At 46.6% G+C, this 19,397-nt stretch overlaps 1 protein-coding gene across 9 annotated transcripts in view; it reads left to right on the top strand.

Annotated features, from left to right (window-relative positions):
* Positions 1–19,397, top strand: part of LRRC23 (leucine rich repeat containing 23) — a 57,107-nt gene that overhangs the window by 37,256 nt on the left and 454 nt on the right. For 3 of the 9 annotated variants that reach the window (XM_063639762.1, XM_055280850.2, XM_063639763.1), the window contains 6 exons: positions 10,661–10,835; positions 10,920–11,029; positions 11,480–11,733; positions 12,397–12,527; positions 14,604–14,740; positions 18,374–18,671. In XM_063639762.1, the coding sequence (XP_063495832.1) occupies positions 10,710–10,835; positions 10,920–11,029; positions 11,480–11,733; positions 12,397–12,527; positions 14,604–14,740; positions 18,374–18,647 (1,032 nt within the window). In that variant the 5' untranslated portion in view covers positions 10,661–10,709 and the 3' untranslated portion in view covers positions 18,648–18,671. The other 6 variants (XM_055280848.2, XM_055280849.2, XM_055280852.2 and 3 more) reach the window with 6 other exon arrangements.

Here is a 19,397-nt window from a genome sequence, read left to right as displayed (position 1 = left end):
GGTGAAACACAAGCAAAACCTCTTCCCCAGGTTATCACCTTCCCTATCTCCCATGTCCTATTTTTGTTGTCTTTCCACCAAATCAGTTTTCCTTCATGTGGACTGTTCTTTTTACCCGTAAGATGTTGTTCTGCAGAAGTAGTAGTCTGATCTCTATAAATGTTTAAAAAATTTAAAGTATAGAGTGCTAGATTAAGCTGCATCTGAGGAGAGGTACACTCCTTACTGTCTCCCCCTTTTTTTTGTTTAACTAACTGAGTTTTGAGTGTTCTATTAGTTCTTTCAACTATGGCCTGTCCTTGGGAATTATAAGGAATTCCTGTTGTATGTGTAATATTCCACTGATTTAAGAATTTTTGGAAAGCTTTACTACAATAACCTGGTCCATTGTCAGTTTTAATTTTTTTTGGAACTCACATCACAGCAAAACAAGATAATAAATGTTTTTTAACATGGGAAGTACTTTCTCCTGTCTGGCATGTTGCCCATATGAAATGTGAATAAGTATCAACTGTTACATGAACATATGATAATTTTCCAAATGAAGGTACATGGGTAACATCCATTTGCCATAATGCGTTAGGACACAGACCTCTGGGATTAACTCCTGCCTCTTGGGTGGGCAGGTGTAGTACTTGACACTGGGTACAATGTTGTACAATATTTTTTGCCTGTTTCCACGTGACATCAAATTTGTTTTTTAACCCTGCTGCATTTACATGAGTCAAAGCATGAAGTTCTTGTGCTTTTATGAATGCAGAGAATACCAGTAAGTCAGCTTTTTCATTTGCTTCAGTTAAAGGTCCTGGTACATTAGTATGTGCTCGAATATGAGTAATATAAAATGGGAAATTCCTTTTTCTTACAGTTTGTTGTAACAAATTGAACAGCTGGTTTAATTGATCATCCATGCTATATTTAATTAGAGCTATCTCAACATCCCTTGTAGCCTGTACTACATATGCAGAATCTGATATAATATTAACAGGTTGATTAAAATCTTCTAACACTGTAATGACTGCAATCAACTCTGCCCTCTGAGCTGATTGATATTGAGTTTTGATTACTCACTCCTTTGGCCCTGTGTAAGCCGCTTTTCCATTGCTGGAACCATCAGTAAATACTGTCAGAGCATTTTCTAAAGGTTCATGTCTGGTAATTTTAGGTAAGATCCAAGTAGTCAATTTTAAAAACTGGAAGATTTTTGTTTTTGGGTAATGATTATCAATAATTCCCACAAAATCAGCAAGGCCAATTTGCCATGCACCAGAATTGATAAAGGCTTGTTTAACTTGTTCCTTGGTTAAAGGAACAACTATTCTGTCTGGGTCGTTACCACACAATTTTATTATTCGTAATCTTGTCTGACCAATTAATGTAGCTATTTGGTCCAAGTACAATGTAAAAGTCTTAATTGTACTGTGAGGAAGGAATGACCACTCCACAAGATCAGTATTTTGAACAATGATGCCTGTTGGAGAATGTGCAGTGGCAAAAATTAAAAGTTGGAGTGGAGCTAAAGAATCTATTCTATTTATTTGCGCTGACTGAATTTTTTATTCCACTAATTTAATTTATTTTGTTGCCTCTGGGGTTAATATTCTTTTACTATTTAAGTCTGGATCTCCTCTTAGGATAGAGAACAAATTTGACATGGCATAGGTAGAAATGCCTAGAGTTGGCCGAATCCAATTAATATCGCCTAACAATTTTTGAAAATCATTTAGTGTTTTTAACGTGTATTTTCTTATTTCTATTTTTTGTGGCTTAATTTTTCTATTTTCTATTTGCATCCCCAAATAATGAAAAGGATCAGAGGTTTGGATCTTATCAGATGCTATTGTTAGTCCTGCGTTGGCAACCTCTGCTTGCAGAAATGTGTAACAGTCAATTAATTTGTCTCTTGTTTCTGCAGCACATAAAATATCAATATAGTGAATGATACAACAATCTGAAAATTTGTCTCTAACTGGTTGAAGGACTTGGCCTACGAAAGTTTGACAAATAGTTGGACTATTAAGCATTCCCTGAGGTAATACTTTCCACTGAAACCTGGTGGCTGGTTGTTTATTTTTTATGGCTGGTATAGTAAAGGCAAATTTTTCACAATCTTGCTCTGCCAGAGGAATGGTAAAAAAGCAATCCTTAAGATCAATTATAATTAAAGGCCAGTCTTTTGGGATCATGGCCGGAGAGGGCAATCCAGGTTGGAGAGGCCCCATGGGTTGAATTACAGCGTTTATGGCTCTTAAGTCCATTAACATACGCCATTTGCCTGACTTTTTCTGAATTACAAATACAGGAGAATTCCAGGGTGAGAATGAAGGCTCAATGTGTCCCTTTTCTAATTGTTCCTTTGCTAATAAGTGTAAAGCCTCCAGTTTTTGCTTTGGTAGCGGCCACTGATTTACCCATAGCGGTTTTTCTGCTTTCCAAGTTAATGGAATGGGTTTAGGAGGCTCTACAGTGGCCGCCCCTAAAAAGGATACCCTATTCCTTTTCTTTGTAGATTTTTCTCAGTCTCAATTGGGACTTTAATGCCATTTTCATTTTTTCCTAATCCCTTCCCTGGTATATATCCCATCTTAGTCATGATTTTTTGACTCATGGGACTGTATAATGGAGCGGGCATAATGATTTCTGCACCCCATTATTGTAACAAATCTCGACCCCATAGATTAACAGGAATTGAAGTAATCATTGGCTGAACAGTACTTTCTTGATTATCTGGCCCTAAACAATGTAAAATCATTGTACTTTCATACACTTCTGAAGCTGCGCCTACGCCGACAAGTCTTGTTACAGCCTTTTGTTTAGGCCAATTTTTTGGCCACTGATTTAAAGCAATTACAGAGATATCTGCTCCTGTGTCTACCAACCCTTCAAACTGTTTTCCTTGAATAATGGCCTTACACACAGGTCTGCTCTCAGAGACCAGACTTGCCCAGTATGCAGCCTTTCCTGCCAGATCAGTGCTTCCGAACCCTCCTGTTCTTTTTATCTCACTGTTTCCAATTTTAATATAAGGTAGGAGTAATAATTGAGCGATCCTGTCTCCTGGACTGGCACACCAAGGAATAGAGGAACTAATAACCAATTGAATTTCGCCTTCATAGTCTGAATTAACCACACCAGTATGAATTTGAACTCCTTTTAGATTTAAACTTGATCTTCCTAAGATTAGTCCTACAGTCCCCTCAGGCAATGGGCCGTATACCCCTGTGGGGATTTTTTGTGGAGGCTCCCCTGGAAGCAGAGACTGCTTGTAAAGTACACAAATCTACTGCTGCACTGCCACTTGTGGCGGGGGATAATTGCTGTATTGTGATAACTGTCTTATTCCCTGAGACACTTGCGACAGTGGGGGTTGTTGTTCCTGAAAACCCTGAGGAACAAAGGGTTGAATTTGGAATGCCCCAGTTTGTTGCGGGGCCTGAGGCTGGCCCCTCCTCTCGTTTCCCGACAGTGGTTGCCCATTTTTATCAAATTTAGAACGACATTGATTACCCCAATGTTTTCCCTTTTTACATCTTGGACATAGGCCAGGTGGCCCTTTATCTGTTGTAGTAGCTTGAGTAGTTATATTTGGCTTATTTGTGACTAGGCAATTCTTTTTTAGATGACCAATTTGACCACAATTATAACATTTTCCCCCAAATGTTTTCACTTGTCCTCCTAAAGCAACTCCTGTGATTGCCTGAGTCTTAAGCATAGCTTTATGCATAGCTCCTCCAATTCCATCGCATGCTTTAACATACTCTGAGATTACCTCTGATCCTGCGGGAACCCTTCCTTTTAATGGCTTAATGGCTGATTGACAATCCGGATTGGCGTTTTCATACGCCATCAACTCCACTATGACTTTACGGGCATTCTCATCGGTAATTGACTTTTGAGCAGCATCTTGAAGTCTTGCTACAAAATCAGGGTATGGCTCTTTAGAGCCTTGTCTTATTGTATTAAAGGAAGGGCAGGCGGTTCCTGGGTCTTGGATTTTCTCCCAGGCCCTAAGGCAGATAGCCCTGATTTGCTCAATGGCCTCATTTGGCATTATTGCTTGTTGGTCAACAGTGCTCCAATTTTGACCTATTCCTAATAGTTGATCTGCATCTATGTTAATTGGAGGATTGGCAGTCCTATTTCTTCGGACCTGTACTTGTGCCCCATCAATCCACCAAGTCTTAAATTGTAAAAATTGAGAGGGTGAGAGTGATGATTTTGCCAGAATCTCCCAATCGTAAGGAATGAGTCTATGTCCATGAGCAATGGAATCTAACAATGTTCTCATGTAAGGAGAGTTGGGTCCATACTGTTTTACTCCTTCTTTCATCTCTTTTAGCATTTTTATAGAAAAGGACTGATATCTGGCAACAGTGCTCCAATTTTGACCTATTCCTAATAGTTGATCTGCATCTATGTTAATTGGAGGATTGGCAGTCCTATTTCTTCGGACCTGTACTTGTTTAACCTGCATTTGAGGTTCTAAGGTTGCAGGCATCTGAGCTGTTGTAAGAGGAGTTGGCCCTCGTGGTTTAGACTCTGATGGCTCTGTCAATTCTGGATCTTTTTCCTCTAATTTTAACGTTTCAGGATATATTACCTCCTGTAATTGATTATTGTCAACATTTTGCGTTGACCGAGCCATTACCGGCTCTGCTACACATTTACAGTGTGAACTTTCTTTTCTTTTCCGGGACTCTATCCCTGCCTCTTTTTCACAATCTACTGCACAGCTTTTAGGGACATCGGAAACTGGAACGCTATCTTCTTCTGTTTGCAGCGGTTCTAAAGCTACTTTAATAATGACCCAATCATTCCATACTGTAAGTGGAATGATTTTACCTTCCCTACTTGCTTGTTTTAATTCTTTGCCAATTTTTTCCCAATCTTTTAGATCTAAAGTTCCCTGTTCTGGAAACCATGGGCAAAACTGTTCTATTGTTTGAAAGAGTGTATTTAGATTTTTGGTAGACACTTTAACTCCCCCTCTTTTTAAGAGAATTTTTATAAAGCTGCGATAAGAGGCATATTTACTTTTAGTTTGCCCCATTGTTACCCTAGGTTCTTCCGAGCGCACAAGCTTACCGCAAGGCTGACTGTAGATGTACTCGGGAGTCTCTCGTCGACTTGTCCTCAATGACCACGCTCCAGCGTACCTTCACCTTAGAGAAAAGCGCCTCCACGTTGAGCGCCAGATGAAGGGGTGGCCTGCCCCTCCACACTTGTGGGTGCTTCTCGTTAGGTGGGACGAAAGACTTGAGAAAAGGAATAAGACACAGAGACAAAGTGTAGAGAAGGAAAAGCGGGACCCAGGGGACCGGTGCTGTGCTTACAGAGGACCCACATGGGCCCCGGCCTCTGAGTTCCCTTAGTATTTATTCATAATTATCTTTACCATCAAAAAGATAAGGGAGTGGCCGGGCGCGGTGGCTCACGCTTGTAATCCCAGCACTTTGGGAGGCCGAGGCGGGCGGATCACGAGGTCAGGAGATCGAGACCACGGTGAAACCCCGTCTCTACTAAAAATACAAAAAATTAGCCAGGCGTGGTGGCGGGCGCCTGTAGTCCCAGCTACTCGGAGAGGCTGAGGCAGGAGAATGGCGTGAACCCGGGAGGCGGAGCTTGCAGTGAGCCGAGATCGCGCCACTGCACTCCAGCCTGGGTGACAGAGGGAGACTCCGTCTCAAAAAAAAAAAAAAAAAAAAAAAAAAAAAAAAGATAAGGGAGTGACTGGACAATAGGATCATTGTAGGGAGGAAATCAGCAGTAAGACATATGAACAAAAAATCCTTGTAACATCAATAAGTTTAAAAGAAAATGCTGTGCCTTGAGATGCATATGCGAACATCTCCATAAACCTTTTAGCAGTATTGCTCCAGCAAGCCCCACCTTATTCCTAAAGGCAGTTTTCTCCTTACTCAGTAAACAAAGCACACAAAGGGTTTTACCTGGAGATGTTCCATCTCCCAGGGAGGGGCAGGAGACAAATGTTTTTCTTTTCTCTAGATTTAAGAGAATGGTGATGACCTTTAACCATAAGCAGCCTTTAGGCACTTGTTTAACAAAGCACATTCTGCACCGCCCAAAATCCTTTTAACCTTAAGTCACCACAGCACATGTCTCTTGCAAGGACAAGGTAGGGGGTAGGGTCACAGATTAACAGCATCTCAAATACAGAACTAAATGGAGTCTCTTATGTCTACTTCCTTCTATATAGCCACAGTAACAGGCTGATCTCTCTTTCTTTTCCCCACACAGCTGCCTTTATCTCTTCGTCTTGTGTCTTTATTTCTACACTCTCTCGTCGCCGCACATGGGGAGAGACCCACCGACCCTGTGGGGCTGGTCCCTACACTTAGTGACATGAAAGAAGCCCAAGACATTAGAATTGAATAATTAGAAAAAAAGAAACCCTAATCTAATCTAAAAATCTCTTTTTCTTTTTTATTTTTTTTTGAGACTGAGTCTCACTCTGTTGCCCAGGCTGGAGTGCAGTGGTGCGATGTCAGCACACTGCAACCTCCTGCTCCCAGGTTCAAGCGATTCTCCTGCCTCCGCCTCTGGAGTAGCCGGGATTACAAACACCTGCCACCACACCCGGCGAATTTTTGTATTTTCAGTAGAGACAGAGTTTCGCCATGTTGGCCAGGCTGGTCTTGAACTCCTGCCCTAAGTGATCCGCCCACCTTGGCCTCCCAGAGTGCTGAGATTACAGGCATGAGCCAAAGTGCCTGGCTTTTTTTTCTTTTTTCGAGACAGAGTCTCGATCTGTTGCCCAGGCTGGAGTGCAGTAGCGTGATCTCGGCTCACTGCAACCTCTGCCTCCTGGGTTCAAGCGATTCTCGTGTCTCAGCCTCCCAAGTAGCTGAAACTACAGGCACAAGCCACAACGCCTGGCTAATTTTTATTTTTATTTTTTGAGACGGAGTTTCACTCTTGTTGCTCAGGCTGGAGTGCAGTGGCACGATCTCGGCTCACTGCAACCTCTGCCTCCCGTGTTCAAGCGATTCTCCTGTCTCAGCCTCCCGAGTAGCTGGATTACAGGTGTGCGCCACCACCCCGGCTAATTTTTTGTATTTTTAGTAGAGACGGGGTTTCACCGTATTGGCCAGACTGGTCTTGAACTCCTGACCTCAGGTGATCCACCCGCCTAGGCCTCCCAAAATGCTGGGATTACAGGCGTGAGCCACCGCGCCCAGCCTAAATATTACTTTTTTTTTTTTTTTTTTTTTTTTTGAGACGGAGTCTCGCTCTTTCACCCAGGCTGGAGTGCAGTGGCGCGATCTCGGCTCACTGCAGGCTCCGCCCCCCGGGGTTCACGCCATTCTCCTGCCTCAGCCTCCCGCGTAGCTGGGACTACAGGCGCCTGCCACCTCGCCCGGCTAATTTTTTGTATTTTTTAGTAGAGACGGGGTTTCACCGTGTTAGCCAGGATGGTCTCGATCTCCTGACCTCGTGATCCGCCCGCCTCGGCCTCCCAAAGTGCTGGGATTACAGGCGTGAGCCACCGCGCCCGGCTAAATATTACTTTTATAATTGAAAGAGACTATCTAGACCAGCCAATGGGGGAAAAATATCAAGGATGTTGTGGAGTATCTAGCTCTCATTACACAGTGTAACTTCAGTCCTTGCCAACTAAACACAAAATAAAACCTTCAATGGCTCCCCACAGCTTTCAGGATAAAGTCCAGATCCTTCAGTGTGATCCAAGTCTGTTTAATGCTTCTACCATATTCCAATCCCCCACTGCACCTACTGTTCCAGCCAGCAGAACCACCTGCTTTCTTTGCACAGGCATTGAGCTCTTTTTTCTCCAAGCATTACCAGAGGTGATTCCTGCGTCTGAAATCTCTGCCCTGAATATATGATATCATGTATATGCATATACTATACAATGATCCCTAGCACTTAGTAAAAGCTCTATAAATGTTGGGTATGATTATTATAACATGTCTCATTATATTGAATTACTTGTGTACTTGATCTTGTCACTGAACTGTACACCTCTTGAAGATAAAAGATAAGGACTTCTGTGCTTTACTGTCCCAGAGCACCAAGCATTTAGAGCCGGGGACAGATTAAGTGCTTAACAAAAGTGTGGCAGGGCACAGTGGCTCATGCCTGTAATCCCAGCATTTTGGAAGGCCGAGGCAGGCAGATTGCTTGAGCCCAGGAGTTTGAGACTAGCCTGGGCAACATGGCAAAACCTTGTCTCTACAAAAAATACAAAAAAATTAACTGGGCATGGTGGCGCACACCTGTAGTCCCAGGTACCCAGGAGGCTGAGACAGAAGGATTGCTTGAGCCCAGGAGGTGGAGATTGCAGTGAGCTATGATTGCTCCACTGCACTCCATCCTGGGCGACAGAGGGAAACTCTATTTCAAAACAAAAATAAAAACAAAATAACAAAAGTGTATATTCACGGACACCTTCCTAACCCTTACATCACACCTTTTCTTCCCATCTAATGTGTCTTCCTCTTTCTTCTTGGCCAAGGAAAATCACATCCATTTCTTTTGACTACATCAAACCACATGGATTTTTCCCTTCTTCACACTCCAACAATACAATAAGTTTCATTTGTATAGCACATCTAACTCTTCAGAGTGCTTTCATATTTATTATTTCTTTTTCCTCACAGCAACCCCAGTACCGAGGACACAGGCCAGGGGTGGGGAGGAGCAGGAAAATGTTTACTAAGGGTCAACTAAGTGCAAGGCGATTTACCCACATTATCTCTTTTAATCCCTTAACAATCCTTACAGGTGGACATTGTAATCCCCATTTCACAACTGTGGAAATTAGACCTCAGTAAGATTTCATAACCTGCTGAAGGACACACAGGTATTAAGTAGTAGAGACGGGTTCTGAAGCTGGTGGCTCTGACTTTAAAGTCCCTACTGGTTCCATGACACCAAGTAAACAGATTTGCCTATTAACCACATTCCTCCAAGCTGGCCTGGGCAGGAGGTAATATAATAATTCCTGATTTCTTGTCCACCACATCTTCCATCAGACCACTTTGCCGTTAGATAAAGTCCGTGGGCACAATTTAACAAGGAATCACATGCCATCTTACCTGGTTACCTCATTGTTTCATTTACATTAGATACCACAAGATTGGTAACATCCCCCTTTCCCCAGGCAGGAACTGTGTCATCTTAACCTCCCTGAGCCGCAGTATACTCTTCTTTCAAATGTCTGTCTTACAGGACTGTTGCAGAGATTAAATATCAGTTGTAAAGACGTTTGACATAATGTCTCACACAAACTCTCCAGAAATATTTATTGCATCTCAACATCTTTTTCATCTCCTTCAACACGTCAGGCAGGCCTGAGTGCCTGGGTTTGGCTATGCCAGTTCCTGTTGATTATTGATATAACAGCGTTGGATCAGGAGTATTTTAGTGGGCAGATATTGAATTTTCTGCCTTCCACCCACTAAAGGGTTTGCATCAAACCAGTCCAGGATAACTCCTAGTGGATCCCTGTCAGTTGATATAGTTAAGCTAATTCTACAGATAACAAAGAGTCTTGGGTACATTTAGCTAGTAAATGCAGATCTGCCAAGACTCCAACCCAGTTCTTAAGGTATCTGGGTCTGGACTCCACCAAGCCACCTTCCAAAGGTCTACCTGAAAATAACTAATTAGGCGGAAGGGGAAAAGACCCCTTATCTTGGTGTTTCTTGCTTTTCCTCTCAGCCCCGTCCTTTTTGCTTCGAAGGATGAGTTTTTCCTGAATTCACAATACTTTTGCATTGAAGATGTCCGGTCCCTTTAAGGTCTTGGGTGACGTATGACTAGCCCCGCCCCCTCTCTTCTCTCTTCTCAGCCCTGCCCACTTTTTTTTGTCCTCAGCCAATTAGCGCCCGACGCCCTTTCCGCGCCTCATCCGGGTTCCCGGGACCGGGAAATTGGCCTGGTAACCAGGCAACTACTGATCAATCCCCTCCCCGGCTGATTTGCGCATCAGGTAGTCGCCGCTCTGCTCTCAATGGTGGCGAGCTGCAGTAGCCAAGTGCCCCGCCCCCGTTGCCATAACAGCAGTACACAACCCCTCCTTCCCCTCGCTCGCTTGCTAAACAGTCCTTCCCTCTCGGGACCAAGGGCCTCTCCAGAACTGCTTTCTGATTGAGCAGAACAGGGTCTGAGCCCCTTTGCTAAGGGGAATTGAGTGGGAGTGTTGGAGACTGCGCTTAAGGCTGGTGTACCAGAGGGCCCAAGGAAATTGGCCCAGTGGGGAGGGAAAAGTAGAAGAAATGAATGGAGCAGGGATTAGGGATGGCGCAATGGGAGCTAAGAGGAGAGGAGGAGGAGGAATTGGTAGGGAAGATTGGAGAGCATGGCTTAAGGGGGAGGTGGGAAGAATGGGGGAGAGGGAAGCTCAGGAAATAGGGACACCCGGCTGCTGGAAGAGAGCTGGAGCCACTGTGAAGGACAGGAAAGGCCTGGGGGTGTGGGTGACATCCTGAAGGGAGGCGGTCCTCAGTGGAAAGTGTGAAGTGGGGGTTGAGAGTCAAAATGCGATGTTCACAGGGATAAGGAAAGAAGCCTAGAGTTGGTGGGTCAGAAGTCATGGGGGTGATGGGAGTGGCACGTGTCAATGACAATGAAGAAGCTGAAGGCTGGCAGAAGCTGATGAGACCTTCTTTCTCAGGAGGAGGACTGAGCTTATCTGACTCCAGAGCTTTCAGGAGGGAAGAAAGATGTCAGATGAAGATGATCTAGAAGACTTTGAGCCAGACCAGGGTGATTCTGAGAAAGAAGAGGACGAGAAGGAGACAGAGGAGGGGGAGGACTACAGAAAAGAGGGGGAAGAGTTCCCTGAGGAAGTGAGAGCCTGGACAAGGGGGGTCCTAGGGCTGAGGGGCGGGGTTGGTCAGGGGAGAGACGCCTTACTCCACTTCCACTTGCAGTGGCTGCCCACCCCCCTCACGGAGGACATGATGAAGGAAGGGCTTTCTCTGCTCTGTAAGACAGGCAATGGGCTGGCTCATGCTTATGTCAAGCTGGAGGTTAAAGAGAGGTGCGTTTTGGGGGGACCAGATGAGGACTGTGAAACGGTAGGGCCCCTGTCTCCTTTCCCACTGTCATTCCTGGGTGTTCTGGCTGAGAGTTTGACCCTTCTCATGCCTAGTGGAAAGGAAAGGACAGAATTTACTTTTCAGGAGCTCTGAGACTTCAGCTATCAAAGCTGACATGGGGAATTGAAGACTGAGAGTATATGGGGGGATTCCTGCTGGATTCCCTTGTCTTTCAGAGTATGGGTTCTCTGTCCTTCACAGACACAGGTCTCTCTGCCCACTGTTAAGAACCCATCTACCTTCCCTTACCCTTCTTCTCCCCTACCATCTGTTGCCCATTCTTCTCCCCATTATAAGCCATCTCTATATTGCCTTCTGCTTTAGCAACTCTGCCAGTACTCACTGGGTTCTTAACCCTAAACCTGGTTCCTTCTCCCTCTTCCATCTCCTAGGGACCTGACAGACATCTACTTGCTGCGCTCCTACATCCATCTGCGCTATGTGGATATTTCTGAGAACCACCTGACAGACCTGTCTCCACTCAACTACCTCACCCACCTGCTCTGGCTCAAGGCTGATGGCAATCGGCTGCGAAGTGCCCAGCTGAATGAACTGCCCTACCTGCAGATTGCTAGTTTTGCTTATAACCAGATTACTGACACTGAAGGCATCTCTCATCCTCGTCTTGAAACCCTGAATCTCAAAGGTGGGTCTTTAGGATGGGCTACACAAGATTCTTTCCTTCCTAGCCTGAGGCCGACAGAAGTGGGCAGTATGGTCTTTCGCTAGGGCACATGGCAGTCTGCATTCATTCATTCATTCATTCAGATACGCAATATGATTCATTATGACAGTTCTACATGCTAACCATATAGGAGCCAATAAGACAAGGAACGTCCCTATTCTCATATAGCTTATATTCTAGTTGGGAGAGACAAACAAGTAACAACAAACACAATAAGTAAATTCATGTAGCATGTTAAAAGGAGACAAGTGCCTTGGAAAAAAACAGATCAGAGTAAGAGGAATGGGGGACACAGGTGGCAATGTCAAATGGATTGGTTAGGACAACCATCACTGAGAAGATGACATTTGAGCAAAGAATTGAAGAAGGAGAGGGAATTAGACATGTCAGCAGCTTCATTCACTCTTCAAAGGCTTAGGTGGATATGTCCATCAGGACCTTGGACTACCTACCACACCACTTGCCTCAGGGCTCCAGAGGTATTAAGGCTGGAGCTGGCCTTCCTCACTATCTACCCTGCTTTGCAAATGTCCAGGGTAGGATGATTTAGAGGCTCCCCAAATTCAGGCTCTAATGCTGAACATTTGGAGTGGCCCTTTGAGCTCTTGAAACCCTCCTCCCCAGGGAACAGCATCCACATGGTGACAGGTCTGGACCCCCAGAAGTTGATCAGCCTGCACACAGTGGAGCTTCGGGGGAACCAGTTGGAAAGCACCCTGGGAATCAATCTTCCTAAGCTGAAGAACCTCTACCTGGTAGCTCACTGGGTCAGAGGGTGGTGCAGGGAAGAGGGCACTGTCCTGGGGGTCAGGATGCCTGCTTTCTAGTAGGCTCAGCTACTAACTTCATCATTATGATAATAACTGGTATTATTATCAAGCCCATAGTTGGTTCCAGATGCTGTGGAGATACAGAGCCACCTAGCAGGGCTGATAATATATAATGTGTGGATAATACAGTGATGATTTACCTTGATACAGGTAGCAGCAAAATGGACCATAACTGAGGTACAAACATTAGTCTGTGGAAATGTTTTGGGAAAACTCTCCTCTCAGACTGGGTTTTTCTTCAGCTCTTACACTACCACCACAACAATCATCAACATAAGACTTCCGGGACCAAAGGTGTGGGACTTTCTCCCCATACACCACGTAGTAGACACCAGCTGGGTGATCTCTAATTTGATTCCTACACTGTCTACCTGGGGATAGCATCAAATCCCACAGATTGAGGGCTCGGTTCCCAAGAGTGACCCCCACACCGCCCACATATACCAGTTGCAAGTCCAAGCCTCTGGAACTTCTGTCACACCAGCTTCAACATGAAGCTGGTTCCCATCACCTCTTCTTTGGATTTAATTAATTTTCTGGAGTGGCTTTTTATCAGTTTATTGCAAGGGCAAAGGATACAGATGAAGAGATGCTTAGGGCGATGTATGGGGGTATGGGTGTGGTGCTCCATGCCCTTCCCAGATGCATCACCCTCCAAAAGCTTTCACGTGTTCAGCTACCCAGAAGCTCTCTGGACCCAGTCCTCTTGGGTTTTCATGGAAGCTTCATGATGTTAGTATTCCTTCCCCCAGGAAATTGGGGAGGCTGTCTCTGGGGAGGGTCTTAAGAACCACAATCAGGCCGGGTGCGGTGGCTCACGTCTGTAATCCCAGCACTTTGGGAGGCTGAGGCGGGCGGATCACCTGAGGTCCGGAGTTCGAAACCAGCCTGGCCAACATGGCGAAACCCTGTCCCTACTAAAAATACAAAAATTAGCCCAGGGTGCTGACATGCGCCTGTAATCCCAGCTGCTAGGGAGGCTGAGGCAGCAGAATCGCTTGAACCCAGGAGGCAGAGTTTGCAGCGAGCTGAGATCATGCCACTGTAATCCAGCCTGGGAGGCAGAGCTAGACTCCATCTCAAAAAAAAAAAAAAAAAAAAAGAGGCTGGGCACGGTGGCTCACGCCTGTAATCCCAGCACTTTGGGAGGCCGAGGCAGGCAGACCATGAGATCAGGAGATCGAGACCATCCTGGCTAACACGCTGAAACCCCGTCTCTACTAAAAATACAAAAAAAAAAAATTAGCTGGGTGTGGTGGCAGGCGCCTGTAGTCCCAGCTACTCAGGAGGCTGAGGCAGGAGAATGGCGTGAACCCGGGAAGTGGAGCTTGCAGTGAGCCGAGATTGTGCCACTGCCCTCCAGCCTGGGTGACAGAGCTAGACTCCGTCTCAAAAAAAAAAGAAAAGAAAAAAAAAGAACCACAATCAGAAAGAGGGAGAAGGGGGGAAGATTAGAGCCTTCCCTTGGGGCAGGTGAAAAGGCGGCTGGAGAAGTTCCTGAGACCCGCCCCTGAGGCCCAACACACCCCCAACTTTATAACAAAAGACTGCAACAAGGGCTATTATGGGGGTTATAAGCTAAGGACTGTGGATGAAAACATATATATATATATATATATAAAATAACACCAAAGGAAGCCACTGAAATATTTAGTCTTTTAGACTCTTAAGCTTCGTTATTCTGGGATGGTGCTGATGCCAATCCTCAGTGGTGGCATGGGGGCTCCTGGGCCGGGTAGGGGGTGGGTTGAAGCATCTCCTCCATCCCAAGTGGCTTTGATGGGGTGAGTGGTAGAGGGTTACTGCTGACCTTTCTCTGGGATGGCAGCTTCTCCTGAACTTCTTTACTTTCTATACTGATCTCTACTCACCGCCACTCCCTTCTTCCACTCCTCCCTTTCTACCTCTTGGATTTCCTCTTTTGCTTTATCTCATTCTGACTTCTCTTTCTTCCCTATCCCTGCTCCTTCTCAATCAATCCACTGTGCCCTGGGGGTCTAGGCCCAAAACAGGCTGAAGAAGGTGGAAGGCTTGGAGGATCTGAGCAATCTCACCACCTTGCATCTTCGAGACAACCAGATTGACACCCTGAGTGGCTTCTCCAGAGAAATGAAATCATTGCAGTACCTCAACCTGAGGTATGCACCCCCTCCAAGCCCCACCTTGCCCCTACCCCTGACCAGGTGCAGCTTTTTTTTTTTTTTTTTTTTTTTGAGACGAGTCTCGCTCTGTCGCCCAGGCTGGAGTGCAGTGGCGCAATCTCGGCTCACTGCAAGCTCCGCCTCCCGGGTTCACGCCATTCTCCTGCCTCAGCCTCCTGAGTAGCTGGGACTACAGGCGCCCGCCACCACGCCCGGCTAATTTTTTGTATTTTTAGTAGAGACAGGGTTTCATCGTGGTCTCGATCTCCTGACCTCGTGATCCGCCCGCCTCGGCCTCCCAAAGTGCTGGGATTACAAGCGTGAGCCACCGCGCCTGGCCCAGGTGCAGCTTTTGAGTCTGTGTTCCTCCCTGGCCCAATCCCCCAGTCCTAGCCTACAGCTGGATTCTCACCTCATCCTCCTCCCTGATCCTCACCCCAGCTTTCCTTACTTTCTTCAGCAGTGAGTTGCAACACTAAGTCCCTTATAGCTTGTGACCCCTGAATTTTTATTCATTCAATCCACAATTATTGAGAATGTGCTATGTGCCAGGCCTTGTGCTGTGTTTTGGGGACATTTAAAGGAATCAGAGGCTGGGCATGGTGGTTCATGCCTGTACTCCCAGCACTTTAGGAGGAAGGATCAATTGAAGCCAGGAGTTCAGGACCAGCCTGGGCAACATAGTGAGACCATGTTTCTACAGAAGTAAAAATAATGGCCGGGCATGGTGGCTCACACCTGTAGTTCTAGCACTTTGGGAAGCCGAAGCGGGAGGATCGTTGGAGCCTAGGAGTTCAAGACCAGTCTGGACAACATGGCAAAATCTCGTCTCTACCAAAAATACAAAAATTAGCCAGGCATGGCGACAGGCACCTGTAATCCCAGCTACTCAGGAGGCTTAGGTGGGAGGATCGCTGGAGCCTCGAAGTGGAGTTTGCAGTGAGCTGAGATCAAGCCACTGCCCTCCAGCCTGGGTGACAGAGCCAGACCCTGCCTCAAAAACAAAACAAAAATAAAATATTAAATAAAAATTAAAATATTAAATTAAAAATAAAAATTAACTGAGCCTGGTGGTGCACACCTGTGGTTTCAGCTACTCAGGAGGCTGAGCTCGGAGGATCACTTGAGCCCAGGAGTTCAAGGTTGCAGTGAGCCATGATTGTGCCACTGCACTCCAGCCTGGGTGACAGAGTGAGCTGTCTCTAAAAGAAATAAAGGAATCAGAGGTGATTCCTGTTCCTAAGGGGCTCACAGTCTGGCTCCAACTCTTTTTTCCTCGCCCTATCCTATATAAATTTCCACTGCCCTTCTCCATTTCCTCAGTCCCAATTCACCTTCCCATTTCCTGCCTCTCTTCTCCTGAGCCCCACCTGTAAGGGATGACCCTTTTACTGATATAAAACACAAGATGTGCTCAGATTTGAGGAGAGAAGGACATTTGTAAGAAAATCTTTTGGTAGAAAGGCACTGAAGATCAGCAACTCTTGTTGGATGGAGGACTTTATGTGTGTTTCTTTAAGCAAACATGTAAGGAAACTGCCTCTTTCCTTAGTCAACAAGACCAGATTCTTTTTTTTTTTTTTTTTTTTTTTTGAGACGGAGTCTCGCTCTGTCACCCAGGCTGGAGTGCAGTGGCACAATCTCAGCTCACTGCAAGCTCCGCCTCCCGGGTTCACGCCATTCTCCTGCCTCAGCCTCTCTGAGTAGCTGGGACTACAGGCGCCCGCCACCACGCCCGGCTAATTTTTTTTGTATTTTTAGTAGAGACGGGGTTTCACCGTGGTCTCGATCTCCTGACCTCATGATCCGCCCACCTCAGCCTCCCAAAGTGCTGGGATTACAAGCGTGAGCAACCACGCCCGGCCAAGACCAGATTCTTGAGCTGGCAATGGAAAGAGCATCTCCAAGTAGGGAGAAGTGGTTGTATCTGGAAGCCCCAACTCTCATCCTGACCCCCTGGCCATTCTCTTATTCATGAACTCTGCCACATGGATCTGGTGGGGTGTGTATATGTGCCATCTTCCTGTTAATGATCTAGACAGGCATGATGGACCCTTTCTGAGTGGCTATTAAATGAGGATGTTTTGAGAGTAAGTTGGGTATGTGTGTGGAGGCGGGTGAGGGTGTCTCAATGATTGGGAGGTGCCTCTGGGGCCAGAGACGCTAAGCATCCAACAATGTATGGCAGAGTCCAGTACAAAGTTCCTGTAGCCCTCCTGGTGAGAAACACTGCATGAGGCTCAGCACGACCATGAGATCAGGCTGAAACACTTAAATAGATTTCATAAAAGCTTAAAGCCAGAACGTGAAAATAAATAAAAGGCCAAGCACAGTGGCTCAAGCCTGTAATCCCAGCACTTTGGGGGGCCAAGGCAAGAGGACTGCTTGAGGCCAGGCGTTCAAGACAAACCTGGGCAACATAGTGAGACCCAGTCTCTACAAAAAATTTAAACATTAGCCAGGTGTGGTGGCACATGCCTGGAGGTACTTAGGAAGCTAAAGTGAGAGGATCACTTGAGCCCAGGAATTCAAGGCTGCAGTGAGCTATGATCATGCCACTGCACCCCCAACCAGGGTGACATAGTGAGACCCTGTCTCAATAAAAATAAAAATAAAAACAGAGTATCGGCCGGGCGCGGTGGCTCACGCTTGTAATCCTAGCACTTTGGGAGGCCGAGGCGGGCGGATCACGAGGTCAGGAGATCGAGACCACGGTGAAACCCCGTCTCTACTAAAAATACAAAAAAAATTAGCTGAGTGTGGTGGCGGGCGCCTGTAGTCCCAGCTACTCGGAGAGGCTGAGGCAGGAGAATGGCGTGAACCCGGGAGGCGGAGCTTGCAGTGAGCCGAGATTGCGCCACTGCACTCCAGCATGGGCAACAGAGCAAGACTCCATCTCAAAAAAATAAAAACAAAAAAAACAGAGTATCATATAATGAGGCTTATTAGGAGATGAAGTTTATTCTTCAGGTTGGGAGGCTCCAACCCATCTGTAGCCCTGGGTTCCCTTTGTGGAGAGCACGAAAAGAGCACCCACCACCCTAAACTCCAGCTTAGATCCCAGTTCCTTATCCACTGACCTAGGTCCTACAGGGTGCAGTGCAGCGGCTGGATCTCGGCTCACTGTAATCTCAAACTCCTGGGGTCAAGCAATCCCTCCTCAGCCAAGTAGCAGGGACTACAGGTGTATGCCACCATGCCCAGCTAATTTTTTTATTTTTAGCTTTTGTAGAGATGGGGTCTTGCTATGTTGCCCAGGCTGGGTCCTACCTTCTACCCTCTGTTTAGGTGTGATCACAGAAAAAGTCTCTCCCTGTGAGGAAAATTTGCCCTCTCCTCCCCAGCTACAAGACAGGGTTGTGGCCTAGCTTTGCTGCACCAAAAGAACACATGAACACATTACAGAGTAGAATATGGCACTTAGGGATTCCTTGAAGGGCAGAAGCAGGACCAGAGTGGGGTCACACAGCACCTCTGCAGTAAATCTGGCAAGGCTTGGCAGGCCAGTCCTCACAGTGTTTCTAGGGAAACTGGAACCCAGTAGGAGAGTTCCCCCAGAGGCCCCATTCCTAGCAACTGGCAACCAAAGCCCATTATTCCTGCATGAACCCCTCCTGACCACACTGGCAGGGGCAACATGGTGGCCAACCTGGGGGAGCTGGCCAAACTGCAAGACCTGCCCAAGCTGCGAGCCTTGGTGCTGCTCGATAACCCATGCACGGATGAAACCAACTACCGCCAGGAGGCCCTGGTGCAGATGCCATACCTTGAACGCCTGGACAAGGAATTCTATGAGGAGGAGGAGCAGGCTGAGGCTGATGAAATTCGACAGAGGCTGAAGAAAGAAAAGGAGCAGGAGCCTGAGCCCAAGCGTAACCTGGAACCGGAACAGTCATTGATCTAGCAGCAGTTCTAGCCTCTAAAGATAGTAAGGAAGCCTGCGGGGAGGCAGTGGGAGGAGGCCAAGGGCTGGGCAGGCAGGGGAAGAGGCAAGAGGGGAAGCTGCTGCCGGAGGAGGTGGGAGAGGAAAGCATCAGACAAGCAGAACCCTTAAAGAGAGCAGGGTTAGGAGTCAAGGAGAGGAAAAGGGACCCAAGGGGCCTGGGACCAGCTGAGAAAGGCTTAGGAGGCCAGAAGAGTAAGTGAAAAGAATTAGGGTGGCAGGCAGAGGAGTTGGTGGGGGGTGGGGCAGCCATACCTGACACAGAGTGAAGTCTGCTAAGAAAGGACAGGTGTGGGTGCATGGTAGGGGCTGCAGGGGAAGGTTGGTGGTGTATGCAGCTGGACCTAGGAGAGAAGCAGGAGAGGAAGATCCTGCACAAAAAATCTGAAGCTAAAAACAGGACACAGAGGTAGGGGAAGAAAAGAGGGCAGAGTGAGGCAAAAGGAGACTGAAGAGATGAGGGTGGCCGGCAGGCACTTTAGATAGGGCAGAGGCTTTATTTATGTCTTTTTTTTTTTTTGAGACGTAGTCTTGCTCAGTCTCCAGGCTGGAGTGCAGTGGCACAATCTCAGCTCACTGCAACATCCACCTCCTGGGTTCAAGCAATTCTCCTGCCTCAGCCTCCTGAGTAGCTGGGACTACAGGCGCATGCCACCACGCCTGGATAATTTTTGTATTTTTAGTAGAAACGGGGTTTCACCACGTTAGCCA

The sequence above is a fragment of the Symphalangus syndactylus genome, chromosome 5 (genome assembly GCF_028878055.3).
Source record: "Symphalangus syndactylus isolate Jambi chromosome 5, NHGRI_mSymSyn1-v2.1_pri, whole genome shotgun sequence".
Classification (NCBI taxonomy): domain Eukaryota; kingdom Metazoa; phylum Chordata; class Mammalia; order Primates; family Hylobatidae; genus Symphalangus; species Symphalangus syndactylus.
Note: the sequence above shows the minus strand (reverse complement) of the source record. Positions and strands in the feature narration are given on the sequence as shown.